General features: G+C 37.1%; 2 protein-coding genes across 2 annotated transcripts; one reads left to right on the top strand and one right to left on the bottom strand.

Moving 5' to 3' along the window:
• Positions 1–240: 240 nt before the first annotated feature.
• LOC113360430 lies at positions 241–3,825 on the top strand. The gene is made up of 6 exons (XM_026603941.1): positions 241–865; positions 927–1,298; positions 1,401–1,786; positions 2,063–2,913; positions 3,003–3,102; positions 3,184–3,825. The coding sequence occupies exons 1-6, from the start codon at positions 241–243 to the stop codon at positions 3,823–3,825; spliced, it is 2,976 nt and encodes a 991-aa protein (XP_026459726.1).
• A 5,133-nt stretch (positions 3,826–8,958) lies between these two features.
• On the bottom strand, positions 8,959–9,626 carry LOC113337069. The gene is made up of 2 exons (XM_026582761.1): positions 9,487–9,626; positions 8,959–9,360 (listed from the first exon to the last, which is right to left on the bottom strand). Exons 1-2 carry the CDS (start codon positions 9,578–9,580, stop codon positions 9,140–9,142), a joined length of 315 nt encoding a protein of 104 aa, XP_026438546.1. The 5' UTR covers positions 9,581–9,626; the 3' UTR covers positions 8,959–9,139.
• Between the last annotated feature and the right edge of the window lie 10,921 nt (positions 9,627–20,547).

The following is a 20,547-nucleotide window of genomic DNA, read 5'->3' as shown; positions in this document are numbered from 1 at the left end:
ATCGGTTTGTATGAGGGAAATTGCATATTGCATGTTTCATCTGTTATTACCATGTTTGTCCATATAAATTTTTTATGTTTCAAATGGTGCTGAATTTATTGGTAATTTCAAGACTTGTATGTCTAAATTGTCAAGTTAGGGGATAACTATTATTTTGAAATGAAACATATATATTAGTTAATGCTAAGCTTGTATTTCTGAATTGATTTATCAGTTTTTGCTTTCATTGGAGTGCAACTGATGGATCTACTGGTCTCTTTGCGTTTCAGAATGGATAAATCCTGGATGAGTACTGATAGAACGAAGAAACATTATAGAGAAGGAGTTGCGGCGTTTCTGCGGTATGCTGTCAACCATCTCAAGGAGGAGGGTGAGACATATGATGAATTTCTTATGTTGTGTCCGTGTACAAATTGTTTAAATCTCTGTGCATGCTCCGTTGGCGACGTAGAAGATCATTTATTCGTAAATGGAATCGATCAAACGTATACTATTTGGAATAAGCATGGGGAAAAGGATGAGGCAATAACTAGTAGTAAGCCAGTTAACGTCAACAATGGTATGCACGCTGAATTTGAAATGGGAACTCCCACTGATGCTCCAGACGAAGATTTTGGAATGGGAACTCCCACTGATGCTCCAGACACTATAGATATGATGCAGGCTGCAGAAGAGTTCGCAGATGACCCTATAAAGTTTAAAAAGTTACTTGAAAATGCTGAAAAGCCCTTATACGAAGGATGTCCCAACTTCACAAAGTTGTCTGCAATTGTGCAGTTGTTTAAGTTGAAGAGTAAGCACGGTGCATCAGACATGTTTTTTAATGAATTGTTACCCTTGTTAAAGGACATGCTTCCCAAAGAAGGTAATTTAATGGCGAGGAGTACATATCAGGCAAAAAAATATATTGAAATCAATGGGTTCAGGGTACACAAAGATACATGCATGTATCAACAACTGCATTCTTTATTGGAATGAGTACAAGGATGAAAAAGTGTGTCCTACTTGTAAAGAACCCAGATGGAAAGTTGACAGGGATGGTAAAGTTTACGAGAATGTTCCAGCAAAGGTATTGTGGTACTTCGACATCATCCCAAGATTTCAGCGGCTGTTTCAATCGAAGCACACAGCAAAAGATTTGATATGGCACGATACCACTAGAAACAAAGACGGTGTTTTACGTCATCCGGCAGACTCACATGCTTGGAGAGAGATAGATAACAATTTCCCAGAAATTAAAGGTGATCCAAGAAATCTGCGGTTAGCTGTTTCGGCTGATGGAGTTGATGTAAACACAGGCACCAAACATCACAGTGTATGGCCAGTTTTGGTTGTGATTTACAACCTTCCACCGGGGCTGTGTATGAAGAGAAAGTTCATCATGTTGTCGTTACTTATAGATGGTGCGCCTGGAAACAACATCGATGTCTTTTTAGAACCTCTTGTTAAAGATTTTCAATTCTTATTTGAGAAGGGAAAGAGAACATGGGATGCATATTCCCAAGAAATGTTTACTCTACGTGCAGTTGTTTTGTGGACGATAAACGATTATCCTGCTCTTGGTACACTATGTGGTTGTCGCTACGCTGGATATCATGGTTGTGTGGTGTGTCGTAAAAAAACGCACAGTATTAGGCTTCATGACTCAAACAAGAATGTTTATGTTGGTTATAGAAGATTTTTACCCTATGAGCATCCGTTCAGAAGGCAGAAGGGGGCATTTGGCGGAAAACAAGAGCGGGAGACTGCTCCAGAACCAATGACCGGGGAAGAAATATATGAGGAGGTAAAATGTATAAAGAATTCATGGGGAAAGAAGGGGACGAATACTCAAGGGGAAGACGTGCAGGCTACACCTGGAAAAGGTGGAAAGATGAAGCGCATCGGAAAAACGAAAATTGAGCGCATCAGAAAAATATCAAAAGAAGTCGATAGGTCAGGTGAGGAAGAGGAAGGCAGGGAAACCACTTACTGGAGCAAGTACAACATATGGCAGCGACTACTTAGATATTGGCGCTATAATGATGTCCAACATTGTATTGATTTCATGCATGTCGAAAAGAATGTGGGACAAAGTCTTGTTGGAACGTTGCTGCACAACGGGAATACAAAAGATGGATTAAACGCCAGAAAGGATTTGGTGCGTTTGGGGTTAAAATCGGAGTTACACCCTAAGACAGATGACAAAGGAACGATACTTCCCGCAGCATGTTATACATTAACTACGGAAGAAAAAGACATATTCTTGGAGACACTATTCGAGTTAAGAGTTCCAGAAGGGTATTGTTCGGATTTTTCCACCCTTGTGAACCTAAAAGAGCGTAAGCTGATCGGACTCAAATCACATGATTACCATATGCTTATGCAACAATTTTTGCCCGTCGCTATTCGATCAATTATGCCTACACCTGTGAGATATGCTATTATCAGGTTTTGTTTCTTTTTCAGATCAATATCTGCCAAAGAAATCATGGTGGAAGAGCTAGATAAATTGCAAGAGGATCTCTGTGTGACGTTATGCTTACTAGAGAAGTATTTTCTTTCATCCTTCTTTGACATCATGATTCATGTAACTGTACATCTTACCAGGGAAGTGAAGTTATGCGGTCCGGTTTGCTTTCGATGGATGTATCCTTTCGAAAGGTGTATGAAGGTTATAAAGGGGCATGTGCGAAACAAGAATCAACCTTGTGGATGCATTGCCGAAGAGAATGTTGCAGAAGAGACGATTGAGATATATTGTGAGTACCATAAAAGCATCAGGACAATTGGTATTCCACTAGATAGGCATAATACATCTCAGGAGGGAGAACCGTTATCAGCTGAAGAGCCGTGTATAGTTACCCCTGAACAGTTGAGACAAGCACATTTCTATGTAATGCAGAACACGCCTGAAATTGAGCCTTACATAGAGTAAGTATTAATTTGTTTTTTTTTTCCTGTTTTTTTCCTGTTTTTTTTTTGTACAAAGTATAATAACATTTGGTTATTGTACATACCAGCCGACACAAGCTATATTTGGAAACTAACTATTCTACTAAAAAGCGAGCATGGCTAGAGAAAGAGCACTCTAACACTTTTGGCGCTTGGTTAAAAAATGAGGTAATAGGTCATAGAAAAAGTGTCTTGTTTGATGTGTTATATTCCTTTAAACTCAAGGTTCATCCTAATAATGAATTTCAGGTTGAAAAAGAGTTGGCAGACGAAAGAGAAAGTATCTCAGAGAACTTAAGATGGATATCACACGGCCCGCACTACGAGGTAACGAAATACACTGTATATCGCATCAATGGATATCTATTCCGCACAAGATCCCGTGATGGTAGAATTCACCAGAATAGTGGGGTTAGCGTTGCAGCAAATGACATGCACATATCTAGAGATGATGATGTTACATATGGTAAAGCCTCTTATTATGGTGTCTTGCAAGAGATATGGGAGTTAGATTACTGTGAAAGAAAAGTTCATCTGTTCAAGTGCAATTGGGTTGATAATAAACGTGGGGTCAAAAGAGATGCTCTTGGCTACAAGATTGTTGACCTTACTATGTTGGGATACAAAAATGATCCTTTTATTTTAGCCTCACAAGCTAAGCAGGTATTTTATGTCAAAGACCAGTTAGATAAGAAAAAGTCTATTGTTTTTGTGACACCTCCCAAAAATTATAGAGATGACGATGGCAACGATAAGGAATTCAGTACAGTAATCTTTTCTGCGAATGATAATATCTTGCCGTCTGTAGATCCACAAGACTTGGGTAAAGAATCCCGAAATGATTACTTCCGAACTGACTGCCGAGGTTTACTTATACGCAAGCCAAAATGACACACTCCCGCAGGTACATCGCTTTATTTCCTTTAATCTGTGGTTATTCGGTTAGTGACATGATATTGAAAGAACGATAAAGATGGAACTTATGTTTAATCCTGTTCCTTAGCATGCTTTCTGTATGTTTGCGTGCTTTATTCTTTGTAAAATGAATAACATCATTTTATCCGTGTCTCATATGGAACTTCAATTGAAATTTCTACTACTGTACTTTACAACTTGCTACTCTGGTCACTTTTAAATAGATATCCAAGAGAATGAGAGTTGGTATGTTTTTGTCCTATTGCTTGAATATATTTATGGGCACATGCACTATAACTACATGTTGTACTTGTATTTCAGAAATCTTTTATACACTTCATAACATTACTCAAAGCATATGGTGAAATTGAATTACAAGTACCCAAATTAGATTCGTAACCCTGTAGATATATGATGGAAACTCCAGTTCATTAACCACAAAAAAAAAACATTTAAAATGATGGTGCTAAAGGTCTTATGGTTCTCAATTTTATGGTGAAAGCATTTGGGGGCGGACTGATGCTTTTTCCTAAGTGAATTGCATGGAGCGGTTCACTTGCTTGTGTGAGGAGTTTGTATTGTGTAGCCTGTGAAGAATAGTGAATTTTAATCTCATTTTCCTTGTTCCAATTTAACCCTCAACCGTTTTGAATACCATACTTGACAGGGTTTTTCCCATATCTTGTGAAAGTCCTCTTTGTAAGAAGTCTTGACCACAATTTATGTTGAGTTGGGCTGACACCTTGTATTAATTGTTGTGCCCTCGTTCTTTCTTCCTTGTTTTTTTTGAACTCAGAACCCTATTTTCCTGTTGCAGGTTCGTTGTGGCTATTCAACACTCTACATTGTTCCTGAGCTTTGACGAAGTCATTTTTATGCCATCAGATGCCTCTATAAGTTTGACACTCGAATTGTAGGACACGAACTCTGCATCTAAAACATCAAGAATTTGATTATGGGATTGTTTTGTCTTGTTATATAAAGAGCAAAAGAAATGCATTCCTACTGCAATCGTAGTTTTGGAGTGGCTGGCTCCAAAATCAATTTGATGTAATATTTTTGTTTTTTTCTTTTGGAAAGAGGTAAATAAAAAATATTGGTTGTAGATCTAAATTTTTTCATTAAATATATTGGCTAAAAATATAAAGCTTTTGTGAATTGATAAGTTAAACAGGTTTGGTTCGTCTCACAGATGGCTCCTGTCGTTTGCAGTCCTTTCTAGATTTGTATGAAAAGTTTAAGATATGGTTTCCTATTTTGGATTTTGGCATGGTTATATATCGGGAATTTTGGGAGAAAGTAACACAACAGAACTCCACTATACATGTTTTATTTTCACAAAACACCCGGCTGCACCCGCTGTATTGCAATTACCTTGGAAGCCACAATCACTTGTAATGTATCCTTCTATACACCAGAGCTTGAGGTTTCTTTATTGCAGTGAACATGCATAAACATTACCCTAGCATATGTTGCTTGAAAATTAAGCATACTAGGAGCATTTGGCCTAGAAAAGACTCGGTAACAACCATGGCTAGTACTTTAAAAGTTAAAATTCAATCTCATGTGTCTAATGGATCCGACGCTATGTTCACAATTTGTTTTTCGTGTAGCCATATCATAATCCTCCCAAAAAAAAATATGGAGTAACCATATGTCAATCTTTTGTCATGTTTGATATAATGTGTCAATTCCTTAGTATATGCGTGTCTAATAAACCAGATATTATGGACACATAAACAAACCAATGTGGCTAAATAAATCCTCTTTCCGTCACAGTCTAAAAGGTGTGTCTATTGTCATCCGACACTTTTGACACATACAAAATTATTTAATGTGGCCATATACGCATCTATGGCTACATGTGATTGGATTAAACTGAAAACCATGACCAAACGATACCCTATGGATACAGTTGATGGGTTTAGGAATAAACCCATGACTAAATGGTGCACTATGGCTACATGGTAAAACAAAATGTGGCTATAGTTATACTGATGACCAATAGCCACACAAATAACCTGAAACGTGGCTGGACTGTACACTAAAAAACGTGGCCTATGTGAAGGTTTGTACTAGTGCCAACACCACCAAAAAACTTGCAATAAATTAAAGACCATTACATGCTCTTTCCGCAAACCAAGACCAAACCCAAGAGTTAACAAGACATACCCGAGAACACCATAGAAGAAACCATAGAAACCAACTCTCTAAACCATTCTCCAAACAAGACTCATGTCTTTTCTTCTACATCGTCTTCACCGCTACTAGTAACAGAGGAGAAACATGAAATTACTAGAAACTAAGTTTAGGGAAAAGCCCTAAACCCTAAACACTAGAACACCAAAATCCTCTCTCTACAAGTTTTTCTATCACACTGATATTGACCTTCACAGTAGCACACGATCCTCCCAACAAAGAGACCAAAACCCTAAACACAAGGATTTACCACTCTTCTAGGTTGGATTATCTCTAAACCTACAATTCTAGTCATATATAGAGAATACAAACTTGGTCCTTAAGAAGCCCTAACTTTGGGAATAAGTTTTCCTAACTTAGCTCTTAAGAATTCCTAAACTTTAGGAACAAGATTGCTTAGAATAGAGTTTGACTTGTGGCCAAACTAATCACCGACTAAGTTCCACGGGATCAGCCTTCTTTTCTCCTCAGTAGCTGGTGCGATCATGAAAAATATAGGGGGAAAATGGCACCACCGATTTTATTTCCTCGAACTAATCATATAAAATGGTATTATATCGATATTTTTAGATGATGGTTGATGATGGACATGTGACTTCTCCATTTTTTTGCAACTGCAACTGAACCCAACAGTGGAAATGCATGAGATGCGAAATCCAAGACCCAAACCGAGGTTATCTTGAATGAAGTTCCCTATCAAGTGAAAGGTAGTGGCCATGTCAATTTGCTATTATGTGGAGAATGGGCCATAAGATTTGGATCCATTAGAGTTTTGTTCATCAAATTGATCTGAACTAACTACTGCTAACAAGTTTCTTTCGTAAAAAAAAGATGAAGTACCAATGTTAGACCTTTTTCCCCGTGATAAATCTCTTCTAAGCCATTATTATCAAAGTTCAAAGTTCACACAATCTTCTTCCGTATTTGAATAAAGATAATGAAAAACCCACTGTTAGGTTCATGGATGTTAATTTTATTTTTTTATTTGGTACAAGGACTGAGTAGCAAATAAAATATAGGGTAGGATGTAAAAAATTGGAAGGATTAAAAAAAATAATAAACATATCTTTATTTTCTAAAAATTTTGTTTAGAGATGCTTACATCTTTATGATTTAATATCCAACGGCTGAAATGTGAGTCCTTATAAAAGCCTTCACGAGGGTGACCTCGTCACAGTATGACTCGTTTAAAGAATTAGGGATAAGATCCACAGTTTGCTCGTGAGAAAAAAGAATCTGATACCAGAAACTGTAGACGTCCTAATGACATATGACATAGAATGTAAAAGAACAAAGATACATTTGTACACCCGTTGCTTGATTTATTATTATTGCTAGCTACAGAGTGTCGATAAAAGAAAAATATTTATCAAAATCTTGCGTTCCCTTGCCAGAATTTATACAAAGATCAGCAAAGGTATACGTATAAGATGGAGTTTGCAAAAGACTTGTTTATTTTACAGAAAATAATAATTTTACCCCGTATGTGCGCAGTCAAAATCGTTTACTGCTCCGTTGAGCCAAAATGTTGTTCTTTCCTTAGAGTTAAATTTTGAATTTCTAATTTATTTAGTTTTTACAGGTCGACTATGGTTAAGCTTTTGCACGAGTGACTGGCTGTTTATGATTATGAGCCGTGCTACATCATCGAATGCTTTTGAAAAATGGGGCTTGGTATAGCCTGTGGATGGTAGACTTTGCATTTCTGAATAAATATCTCAAATCTCTTATAGAAATTTGCACCAAATGTTGCCCGGTTGGCGAAAAATATTGTTTACCTACATGATCCTTCTCCTTGAATACATTCACAAAAAAAGATCTCACATATCAACAGTATTTTGCAGACTCGCAATACACCATATGCTTAGAAGTCTTCATCTTTTTAACTTCCCGTTAACCAACAAAAAAATCCTCAATATACTTTCTAAAACCGGCTTGCAAGATTAGGATTGCACAAAACTTATAAACCACAGGATCGTTAAGTAAAATAACTCATGTAATGTGGGATTAATCTCAACAGTTAATATAATCATAAAAGTAAAAAAGAATTTTAGTGGATCGTTAAAGAACGATTTAAACACAAGATAGTTATTCCGAAGGAATCTGTACAGATACCTCATCATCTTTGTATGATTTCTTGTTACACCATATAGAGATAGCAATTAAAGAAAATAAGATTTTCATAAACACTAGAAAAACTTTACGAGAGGACATAGTAGAATATTTATTATGATATGTACATGTTTACCATAAAGAAAAAAAACCATCTTTAAAAACCTAGCAGATTCTGCAAACTACATTACCCTAGAGATAATTATGAAATTCATAAAAGAAAAATCTTGTTAAGATGAAGCTTTCATTCTCCAAGTGTGGTCTTCTTGTACCAAATCTGCCTATCTTTTAGAGACGGAGGGAGTATCATTTTTATTTCGCAACTAATGATTTTAGTTTGTTGTCTTTTTGGCAGTTGGAGAAATTGCACCAAATGGTCGAAGCAATTAGGACCAATGATTACAAGATGTGTACTGTTAAGGCCATCTCGACAAACGCAATGTAGTTTGCAAAAAATGTTATGGTGGAAGAGGAGAATGCGAAGAAGATAGTTGTGTCTGCATGTATGCATGTCATGATCAATCAAAGATGTTAGAATACGGGCATCCAATTCAAAACCAATTGGCAATAAGCGAAGAGGCCCTAAGGATTATAAACTGCAGGATCTAAGATTGTCCAGACAATGTGGGACTAATAATCTCAAAACGCCCTCTCACGTGTAGCCTCGTTGGGTCTAACACTTGGACAATTAAATCGGATGACGCGGAGTAAAAACGTGGTCAAAGACTCGTCGCAAATAGCCTGCTCTGATACCATGTTAGAATACAGGCATCCAAGGAAACAATTACATTATGGTTGTAATAAGTGATAGTTTGTTAACCAAGGAAACAATTGCATCATGGTTGTAATAAGTGATAGTTTGTTAACCAAGGAAACAATTACAACATATTAGAATACGGGCATCCAAGGTAAAGAGGTCACACCCGTCGAAATTGTAATAAGTGATAGTTTGTTAACCAAGGAAACAATTACATCATCATCAAGCGACTGGAGGAGGGGCTAGAAAAGGTGACGATGGACTTTCAGGGGGGGAATTACGGTAACGGTTACCATAGCCTTTGTCTCTTCCAATAACGCCGTAATGTATTCCTATATTTGCTCGGGGCGGAATGGGCCTATATAAGATTGGTCGTACCCTCAGCAACCTTCTTGAAATATTAATGTTCATCTTAATGAAACTTACCTCACTGTCATCTTTAGCTGCAAAATGTTGACAGCAACAGAAAAGAAGTAGCAAGTCAATAAACCCAACATGGCCTCCTTCATTAGGGATGCAACATGAAATTATAACCGGTAGATAATCTAATTTCAGTGTATATAAAGTACCTGAAGTAATGATGGTTATTAACAAGTTAAAACCAATGAGTAGAAGCATGACCAAAAAGATTGCTCTTACAACTCTTGTGGAAATGGAATCCATGGCTTGATGATCAATTGCTTCCTAGAGAGTATACAGAGTGTTGCTGAAAGAGAGATAGTGATCGAAATCTTGTATTTCGTTGAGAGAATTTATACTAGGATCAAAGGTGCTAAATGGAGTTTGAAGGAGACCCATCTGTCCTTGGTCAAAATCGTTTATTCATGTTCCACTGATTCAAAATGTAGTGCTTTCCTGTGAGTTAACTTTTGAATTTCTAGCTCCACCATGGTTGAGCTTTTGAAAGAGAGGTGACCTTAATTATGACTGAGTGACCGTTTTTAATTATGAGCCGTGCTGCATCCGTTTGAGGTAAAATCTAAAAATAGTATATAATGTGTTTTCAAAAATGTGGCTTAATCTAAGCTGTGAATATTATAGATTAGTAGACCTTACATAAATAATTTAAGTCTGCTAGCTGACCCGAATAACCGGATAGATTGATTTAGACTGTGTAGAAATTTGCACGAAAAATATATCCCGGTTGACGATTCTTTTGTTTAACTATATGACCTCTTTTTGCGAGTACATTGACAGGAAAAGCTCGCACAAGTCAATAGTATTTGGGAACTTTGCTGAAATAGCTTATTGTTGTGTAATTGAAATTAACTTGTAATGCTCAACAGTACACAATATGAATGTGAAAGTCTTCATCTTCTTAATTTCTTTTGATGGACGAAAAAATCATCAATACAAGTATCTAAAACATTCCAAAAGATGTCAACTTGCCTAAAAATGTTCATCCTTTTCAAATTTCAAAAGAGATGACCAAAATAAATAAAAAAATGTTAGTGGGGAGTTAAGAATGATATTTTTATAATAAAAAAAGTTATCCCCAAGCAAACGTTATTCCAAAGAATATTGTACAGATATCTCATCATCTTTGTATGATCTCTTACTATATATCAATATACCAATTAAAGAATTAAAATAAGATTTTCATACGGGCAGTGCTATTTGGCTCCCGCTGATGAAGCTCCCAATCCGGCTTTTGCTTCGTGGACAAAACAAGATACGATCCTGATAAGTTGGTTGTTCTCGTCTCTTACACCTGTTTTTTTTCGTCACGTCCATCATCTTACAACTTGCAAAGAAATCTGGGACTCTCTTGAAGCTCAATATGCCTCTAAATCCGATGCTCAAATTCACCATCTTCACTGCGAGCTACGTGCTTTTAAGAAAGGATCAAAAACCATGCGAGAATATATCAATCATGCTCGAGACTTAGTGGATAATCTTGTCGCTGCCAATACAACAGTTACAGACAAAGAATTCTGTCATTGTCTTCTCGCTGGCCTTGACAGTTCGTACGATGCCATCGTTATATCCTTGACTACCACGATGAGTTCTCTAACAGTGGAAGATTGTCTTACTTTCCTCCTCACTTTTGAACTACGTATAGAGCATCAGGCCAAGACATTGAATGCTCAGCATGTTGCTAACCTTGTTGCACCGTCTCGTAACGCTGCATCAAGTTCATCTCGATTCTCTGGCGTACATAGCTCCTCTCCAGCTCAGTTCGCTGCTGCACCAACTCAGTTCAATACTGCACCAAGCTCATCCCGCTTCCCTGTGTCCAATCGTCCTCAACCACAACGTAGCCGTTCGGAACTCCCATGCCATCTCTGTGGTCGTAAAAATAATGAAGCTCCAGACTGTTGGAACCCCTTCGATCGCAGTTTTCGTCCTCGTCGACGTCAACCGCCGGTTTCCGCACCTCGTGCTTATACTGCTCAAACTGGTTTATTGCCAACTCCTCCATGGACTCCTGACAGTGGTGCCACAGATCATATAACGAATGATCTTTCTCGTCTTCAGTTTTCAACCGAGTACACTGGTCCTGATCAAATTCAGATGGGTAATGGCTCTTCTATTCCAATTTTTAATGTTGGATCCTCTATTTTGGGAACTCCCAACCGTAAGTTGCACCTTCGTAATGTCCTCTTTGCACCACAAATTTCTCATAATCTCTTGTCAGTATCTCGTTTCACTACTGATAATAATGTCTTATTTGAATTTCATCCGAATTTTTTTCTTGTGAAGGATCGACGTACAGGGAAGGTTCGTCTTCGCGGCAGTAGGAGGGGTGGTCTCTATCAACTTGAGGATTCGTCTAAGTCTCCTAAAGTTTGCATAGGAGAACGTGCTACCTTACAAGACTGACACTCTAGATTGGGGCATCCAATGATGCGCACAGTTCGTAAAGGCGTCTCTCAGTTTTCACTTCCGGTTTCCAGTCAGACTATTAAGTTTTGTTCATCTTGTCATGAACATAGGAGTCATAAGTTACCTTTCAATCCTAGTAAAACTACTTATTTGAATCCATTAGATTTAATTGTCTCAGATGTATGGGGACCTTCTCATATTTTATCTAATGAAGGATACAAATATTATATCATTTTTATTGATGCGTTTAGTCGTTTTACTTGGATGTTTCCTATGTCTTAAAAGTCTGATGTCTTTTCTATATTATTTTTGTTTCAAAAGCATGTTGAAAATATTTTTAATCGAAAAATCAAAATTTTTCAATCTGATAATGCACTTGAGTACCGCAAACTTACTCCGCATCTTCAGCAACTTAGTATTTTTCATAGATTTTCATGTCCACACACTTCTGAACAAAATGGTTTAGTGGAACGCCGTCATCGTCATATTCGTGAAACTGGTCTTACAATTCTAAACATGGCTTATGTACCATCCTCGTATTGGTATGATTCTTTTTACACTGCTTGTTATTTAATGAATCGTGTTCCTTCCACTTCTATCAATAATTCTTCTCCATATGAAGCTCTTTTTAGTCTCCCACCAGACTACACTTTGCTTCGTGTGGTTGGTTGTTTGTGTTATCCTCACCTACGACCATATAGGTCTCATAAAATAGAACCTATTTCTTCTCCTTGTGTTTTTATTTGATATAGTCCATCCAACAAAGGTTACAAATGCCTTCACATTCTTACAGGACGGATATATGTCAGTCATCATGTTGTTTTTGATGACCTTTTGCGTCTGCATCATCACCTTCTCCGGCATCGACACCTTCACAGGTACCTGTTTCTACTCCCCTGAGTTTGTCTTTACCACCGGTATTATCCGCTCGTTCTACTATCCACTCAGTTCAGATAGAAAGTCCAGTTTCTGTTGTGTCTCTTTATAATGATCAGTCTTCCCACGGACAGACAGAATCGTCAACTGGTAGCACTCATGTTGATGAACAACCGACAGAAACTACTCCGTATACAGCTGACAGAAACTACTCCCATGTACAGCCGACAGCACCTTCTTATGACATTGATCAGTTCTCCCATTTACAGCCGACAGCATCTGTCCCAACACCTGCTCCCATTATGCGTCTGTCAGCACCTGCTACAACGACTGGAACAGCACCCACTACAGCCCCTGCTATTGTCCCTGTCTCGTCAACTGAAGTCTTGAAAGCACTTGCTCCTGTCTCGTCAGCTGTAGATCCTGCTCCTGTCTCGTCGGCAGTAGCTCCTTGTCTTGGGACACATCCAACGGTGATTAGGGCAAAGGATGGAATATTTAAACCTGCCTCCAAATATGCACTGGTATGTGATTCACTTCCTGAAGCAACTTGTATTTCCAAAGCTCAAAAAGATCCAAAATGGCGAGCATCATCAGATGATAAGATCAATGCATTGATTCAGAATGGTACCTGGTCACTAGTACCATATGATCCTTCTATGAACGTTATTGGATGTAAGTGGGTGTTTCGCATTAAACGAAAGGATGATGGTACGATTGAACGATTTAAAGCTCGCTTAGTTGCTAAATGCTACAATCAACAAGAGGGAATAGATTATTCTGAAACATTTAGTCCAGTTGTTAAACCATGCACTATTCGTATTATTTTTACAATAGCTTTGTCTTCCAATTGGCCTATTCATCAACTTGATGCGCAGAATGCTTTCTTACATGGCGAACTTCAAGAAGAGGTGTATATGAAACAGCCTCTGGGCTATGTGGATTCTCTTTTTCTTACACATGTTTGCAAATTACACTGTTCTCTCTACGGACTCAAACAAGCTCCTCGTGCGTGGTACCACAGACTTAGTACCTTTTTGCTACAAATTGGCTTTGTCACTTCGAAGTGCGACTCGTCTCATCTACAATGGTACTTATGGTACTATTTAATTGTTGGTCTACGTGGATGATATTATAGTCACTGGCTCCAATACCACAGGTATCACTTCTATTCTCATTCGTTTACAACAAGAATTTGCGATTAAGATCTTGGTTCCTTGTCTTATTTTCTTGGCATTGAGGCAATTCGTACTTATTCGGGATTATTTCTTTCTCAAAAACGTTATGCTCATGATCTTCTTATTCGAGCAAAAGTGGATGGAGTCAAACCAATTCATACTCCACTTAGTACTTCTTGAGATATTTCTTCTGATCGTAGCACTTTATTTACTGATGCTACTGAATACCGTAGTATTGTTGGCGCTCTGCAATAGTTAACATTTACTCGTCCAGATCTTGCATATGCTGTCAATAAAGGTTGTCAGTTTATGCATGCCCCTACCGAGTTTCACTGGATTTTAGTTAAGCGAATACTTCGTTATCTCAAGAATACTACTACCTTTGGTATACTTCTTCGGCCATCGCCTTCTCTACAGCTATCCTTCAGTGCATATACTGATTCTAATTGCGTTGGTTCTCTTGATGATCATCGTTCTACTAGTGGGTATTGTGTTTATTTGGGTGGAAATATTATCTCCTGGAGTGCTCGCAAACAGAAAACAGTATCTCGTTCTAGTACTGAAGCTGAATATCGGGGACTTTTCATTGCAACTGCCGAAACTATGTGGATTCAGTCACTCATTTCGGAGCTTCACATATCTAATCATTCTCCTTCTATTTTATGGTGTGACAATCTTGGTGCAACTTATCTCATTGTTAATCCAATATTTCATGCACGTATGAAGCACATTGAAATTGACTATCACTTTGTTCGTGATCAAGTTGCTTCCAAACTTCTTGATGTTCGTTTTATATCATCTAAAGATCAGATTGCGGACATATTCACAAAATCACTTTCTAAAGATAGGTTTTCTCTTTTACGCTTCAATCTTAGGGTTCAGGATAACCCGTTACGCTTGCGGGAGGGTGTTAACACAACGTCTGATATGTGTACAATGTGACCCAACATTGTACACGGCAGTTTCTCTATCAAGACTTTGTTATATTTGGTATTCCTTGTATATTAGGAAATTGTGTTCAGTTAGGAAAGATAATGACTTAAACTTCAAGATAATCGTGTATATATATGTATCGAGTCTCTTTGTATCGTAACTAAGTTGAAATCAATAAAAACAATTATGTTTAAAGTTCGTCTTCTTGTCTCTCTTATCTTCAGTTAAAACCTAAAACCCAGTAGTTCTAGCTATGGTTTTTGTATTATTTCAATTCTAGATAGTGGTTTTTGTAAAAATCATCAGTTTCAATTCTATATATATCCACATAATGGAATATACTTTGGTGTGAATTGTACGGTCACCTTGGCGGCTCCATTTTTATTTTGTAAATTGACTATGTCTAAACCCATGTCGAAACGGCACGGGAAAGGATATGTGTTTCAAATGTATCCATCGATTCATACATGTCGTAATTGTCTGAGAAGAATCGAACCGATCGACCCAGGTCTTAATGTTTTGAGGAGTTTGTAATAATAAACATATCCTTATCTTCGAATCTTTTAATATTGTGTATGTAAGTCATACAACCCTTTGGGACAAACATAGTTAATCGTTAGAGCAAATCCTATGGGTAGTAGAACATTACTTCGTTGACTACTTCAAAAAATATCATCAAAGGTCATTCACCAAACTTGTAACAAAAATAAAAACACTTAAAATTACTTTAAAATCAATTAGATTAATCTTGCGAAATCTGTTAGCATTATAATTTAATTTTTCTCTTTGATATAAATTGTTGGGTTCCCAATTTACATAGATTTGTGTTTATTCATTTTCCTAAAATTTATAATAATATTTAATTCTTGATCAATTTCTTGTCTTGTCTACCTATTATCGCGAACTATTTCTCAAGCATGCATAATACACGAAGTTGAGAAGAAATGACAAAAACAGAATTCATGACAAAAAAGGGGAATAAAGAGAGATATGAGAAACTGAATCAATTACAATTAATTCACGCGTAGCCTTACATAATCCCATGAAGTAGGGGAGAAATAATGACAAAAACAGAAACCATGACAAAAAAAAGGGAATAATGAGAGATGTGAGAAACTGAACCGATTACAATTAATTCGCGTGTAGCCTTGTGTTTGGTCAATTTTTTTTTACAGGTTTCATTTTTCTTCCCGCCCCCTATTCGGCAAATCTTAAATTCACAACATCTTCTTTTTTGGAAAAATCTGTCCTTTAAAAATTATTTTAAATTTAAAAAATAAAGAAAAAGTAATTTGAAAACTAAAATCAAATTAAAACAAAACAAAACAAATAAAAATTAACCAAGGGTGACTAAATAATTTACCTATCTTAGGACACATTTTCTCACCCTACTACTACTACTTCTTCCACCACCACATTATCGCCACCACTCTACCAGTCTCACCAATACCCACTACCATTATCCCCATCGTCGATCCACCACCACCACCCACCATCAAAACTACCATTAGTGCTTAATTTAGATTCTTAATTTACCTATCTTATGACCCATTTTTTCACCCTACTACCACTACTTCTTCCACCACCATATTGTCGTCACCACTCCATCAGTCTCACCAATACCCACCACCATTATCCGCACCATTGTACACCATCACAACCACCATTAATGCTTACCGATATGATTAATATCAAATAAATTTGTTACGTATCAACAAAAATATATTCATTTGATTAATTAAAGAAATATTTATTATGAAATATCAGTTGAACATTTATTATTAAATTTTAATTAAACGTCATCATTTATAGCGGTAGATTTATGTTCTGCAAGTATAAATTGATCGTTCTTTATCTAGCCTAACTTGTCAAAACTTTGTTTTGTATTCTGCAAGTATGAATTGATCCCTAAAAACCGTGATTTATTCGACCGGGTACTATATATAACTGGGATCCCATTTGGGTGATCCAGCGGTCATGATCATATTGTCTTATAAGATTTAGTATCCTCCTCAAAATGTTTGTGTTTTGTCCTTATCGGTTGTGCTAAAAACAGCCAACTACATCTATCACAATAAAATGTTGTCCATTTTGTAAAGACACAAAACTATTATTGTCCACTACTATTCACTAACATCCACCAACATACGTAGAAATCAGCCACGCCCACTATTTTTTTCACCACCAGTAATGTTACCACCTCCACCACTCACAAATACCCGCCACTTTTTCCACCACCCACTGTTTTTTTTCATTACCACCATTAAAAATTATTAATATAATTTTTAACCGGGGCCACTGTAGTACAGTGGTAAAGTCATTGGTTGATGATACCAGTTACCTGAGTTCGAAACTCGCCAGCACCAAATTCTTTGCACGGGTAATAAATTTTTAATAAACTTATTTATTAATAAAATTATGTATTTGTTAGATTCATTAAATGAACATTTATCATGAAAAATTAATTATGAGCAATTAATAGGACACTAATTAATAAAGTATTTATAATGGTTAGTTGAAAAAATCACAACCGTAAATTTATCTCTTGTAGACAAATCTCAGTCGTTCTTTATCTAGCCTAACTTAGACAAGCTTTGTTTTGTATTGTAGATGATTCTAGTTTGTTGTTTGTTTGGCAGTTGGAGAAATTGCACCAGTGGTGGAAGCAATCAATTACAAGATGTGTACTGTTAACAAAGGTCCATGTGGCCATCTCGACGAATGCAATGTGGTTTGCAAAGAATATTACGGTGGTAGAGGAGAATGCAAAGAAAATGGTTGTGCTTGCACGTATGCTTGTCATGGTCAAAAAGACTGATAGTACTAGGTAGTTTGCTAATAATAATACATAATAAACTATAAAAAACCAAGGTGATATTCTTTGAGTTACACAAACACCAGTCATATAATTTGGACTTAATGCAAACCATATCCAAAAAAATAAAACAAAAACTCCATTTCAATTTAAAGATATTAAATTTAGTTTTCATTACTCTTTCAATTTTCAATCCTGCCCTTCACTGGTACGCATATGCGTATAATTTTATCTTCTTCTCTCTTAATTCATTTTGTTTTCCTCCTTCCCTAACAGCGCCACCACCTCCAACTGCCGCACCACTATAAACCACCACCAGTTTCAGATCTAATACCAACCTTCTTTTTTCTGCTACTACCATTTACATCGTCACCAACAGTAACTCCGCGATCACCAACCAGTTACGACGTTCAGATATGACATCATTCACAGATCTCTTCCAGGTCAGTAACTTCATTTCTACACATTCTTTTTCTTCTTCTTCTTTTTTCAGATTGATCTCAATTTTTTTCGATTGAAGTAATCAAGATTCTGCAATGGAAACTAGGTTTTGATTTTGGTGTTTCAGAGGTTCGTCATTATTGAAAGAAGATTTAGATCTGTTAATTTTAGTTTCAGTTTCAGGTTAAATGTGGTGGAATTCGAGGTTTAATTTCCATGGTTTTTAGATCTTTGAAATTGGATAAACACAGAGAATTTGACTAACTTTAATTTCATCGCATTGAGTGCCATTACTTGTATTATGTAATTTTGAAGATGATGTTAAAACATTGTTCATTGCCGGTCTTGGTGGATTAAATTCGGCTTCGAATCCTCCATCACCAAGGAATACAGTAGTGGTGGTGAATGGATCTCATGGGGGAAATGAACTAGTGATGGAGATTTAATTTGATCTAGGGGAAATGATGAATTTTAGAATGGTAATTCGAAGTGAGTAAATAATTATAATCTTATTTTCATTGATTTTTCTATTATAGAATTTGTTTTGCCATTTTTGCCCAAACAACAATGGAAGCAATTCGTCCGTCTGTTCTGTTGAAAGACTCGTCAGTAACCGTCTCTATTGCAGATAATTGCTTTATAGGGGATGGCAATACCAAAGTAAGTTCCTTTTTCTTTTTTCATTTGATTTCATTTCATTTCATGGATCTCTCTTAGTCTAAATTTTCTTTTTTATTCCGCAGATTTGTAAATTTCCTAATCAACATACAAAATTGAAGGATAACCATTTGAGATTGAGATTGGAGGCATCTAGGGAGTCTATAATGATGACCCAAAAACAAGAAAGCCACAAACCCATTGTAGAATAACTGGATCACCGTCAAGATCAATTTGGTAAAATGAAAGAAAGGTTTTTGAAATTCAGAAAAGAAAAATACTTGTAAGTAACTAAGTAAATTTATGCTGTATTTTGTTTTACATTGTGGAATTACTGACTCAATTTTGGAAATTTGAGCAGGAAATACATAGACCATTATAGTAGCCTTGCCAATGCCCAAGCACCCAAGTTATTGTTGAACAGCTACATTTTTATGCTGATATAGGAGTGAATTTTGTAGTCTTTGTGTTCCTTTTTATTTTCTTCTCTAACTTACAGTTTTGGAAACCAGTTCATGGTGATTGCATGTGGCGACTCTAGGGTATGCCCTTCTTATATTCTTGGGCTTCAACCTGGAGATGCGTTTATGATACGGAATGTGGGCAATCTGGTGCCTCCTTTTAAGGTAATGGATACCGAACTAATTTTGTTTGTAATAGCAGTCTGTTATAATCATGCCAAAGGTCTTGTGAGGATTATTAATGGACATGTATAATATCTCCTGTAATTTTTCTTGCAGCTGAATAGAAATTTGCACGAAACCGATTATGATTTCATATTATTTACGATGAAATTTTTGCTAATTTTTGTCGACGAAACCAATTTGTTGGTGATATAATAATTTCTTTTTTGTTCAACCAGTTTTGGTTTCATCTAATATGTGATCTTTTTCAGATTTTATGTTGACTAAATCAATCTTGTTGGTGATATGGTAATTTATGTTGAGACGAGCTTTGGTTTCATCCTCACCTTAGAGGATCCGTAAACGGGTTCAATATTTCCAAGGCTCATTGGAAAATGAGAATTTCGACAGTGATGATGTCATGGAGAAGAGAAGGAAGGTTCTCACCGGTACCATTGTTGTAGGAGAATCTGAAACTTCTGATTTTGATTGCTCCAAAAAAGTTGACGATAGTCGTAGGTTTCATCTTATTGTGTTTCTTTTATGATGAAACCAAATTTTGGTTTCAGTTGATATTTGTTTAGTTTATTCGGCCTGACTTGGAAGTCGACGTGTTTGGTTTCAACATTGAAGTTTGTGTTGGTGAAATGACAATATGTGGAAAAATGATGAAACCAATTTCGGTTTCATCTAGTTTTGGTGAAACCAATTTTGGTTTCATCATTTTTTTCTGTTTGGTTTCATCATTTTTTGTGGCAGTGGCAGCTGGTTGGTGGTGTTGCTCGGCGACGGTGGTGGTCGTCGTCGGTGGTGGTGGTTTGTGGTGGTGGTTGGCATCGGGAATGGTAACGCGGTGGTGGTTGGAGGCGGCGATGTGGTGGTTGGCGGCGGCGCGGTGGTGGAGCGGTGGTGGTTGATGGCGGTGGTGGTTGGCGGCAGTGGCGCTGGTGATGGTGGTTGGAGGCGGCAGCGGTGCGGTGGTGGTTGGCGGCGTCGGCAGTGGTGGATGGCAGCGACGGTGGTGGTTGGCGGCGATGCTGGTTGGCGACGGTGCTGGTTGGAGGCGGCGGTGGGTGGCAGGGGTGGTGGTTGTCGACGACGATCGGTGGTGGTGGTCGGAGACAAGTGGTGGACGGTGGTACTGCTAGTTTGATATTGGTGCGTTGTTGGTGATGGTGATAATATAATAAAAATTAAAGGGGGTTGATTTTCGTTTTTATTGGAATGATTTAATCTAGAAGGGTAATATAGACAATTTATGTTAAATGGAGTTTTTGTGAA

This window comes from Papaver somniferum, chromosome 1 (assembly GCF_003573695.1).
Source record: "Papaver somniferum cultivar HN1 chromosome 1, ASM357369v1, whole genome shotgun sequence".
Taxonomy (NCBI): domain Eukaryota; kingdom Viridiplantae; phylum Streptophyta; class Magnoliopsida; order Ranunculales; family Papaveraceae; genus Papaver; species Papaver somniferum.
This window is presented reverse-complemented; position numbering and strand designations above follow the sequence as displayed.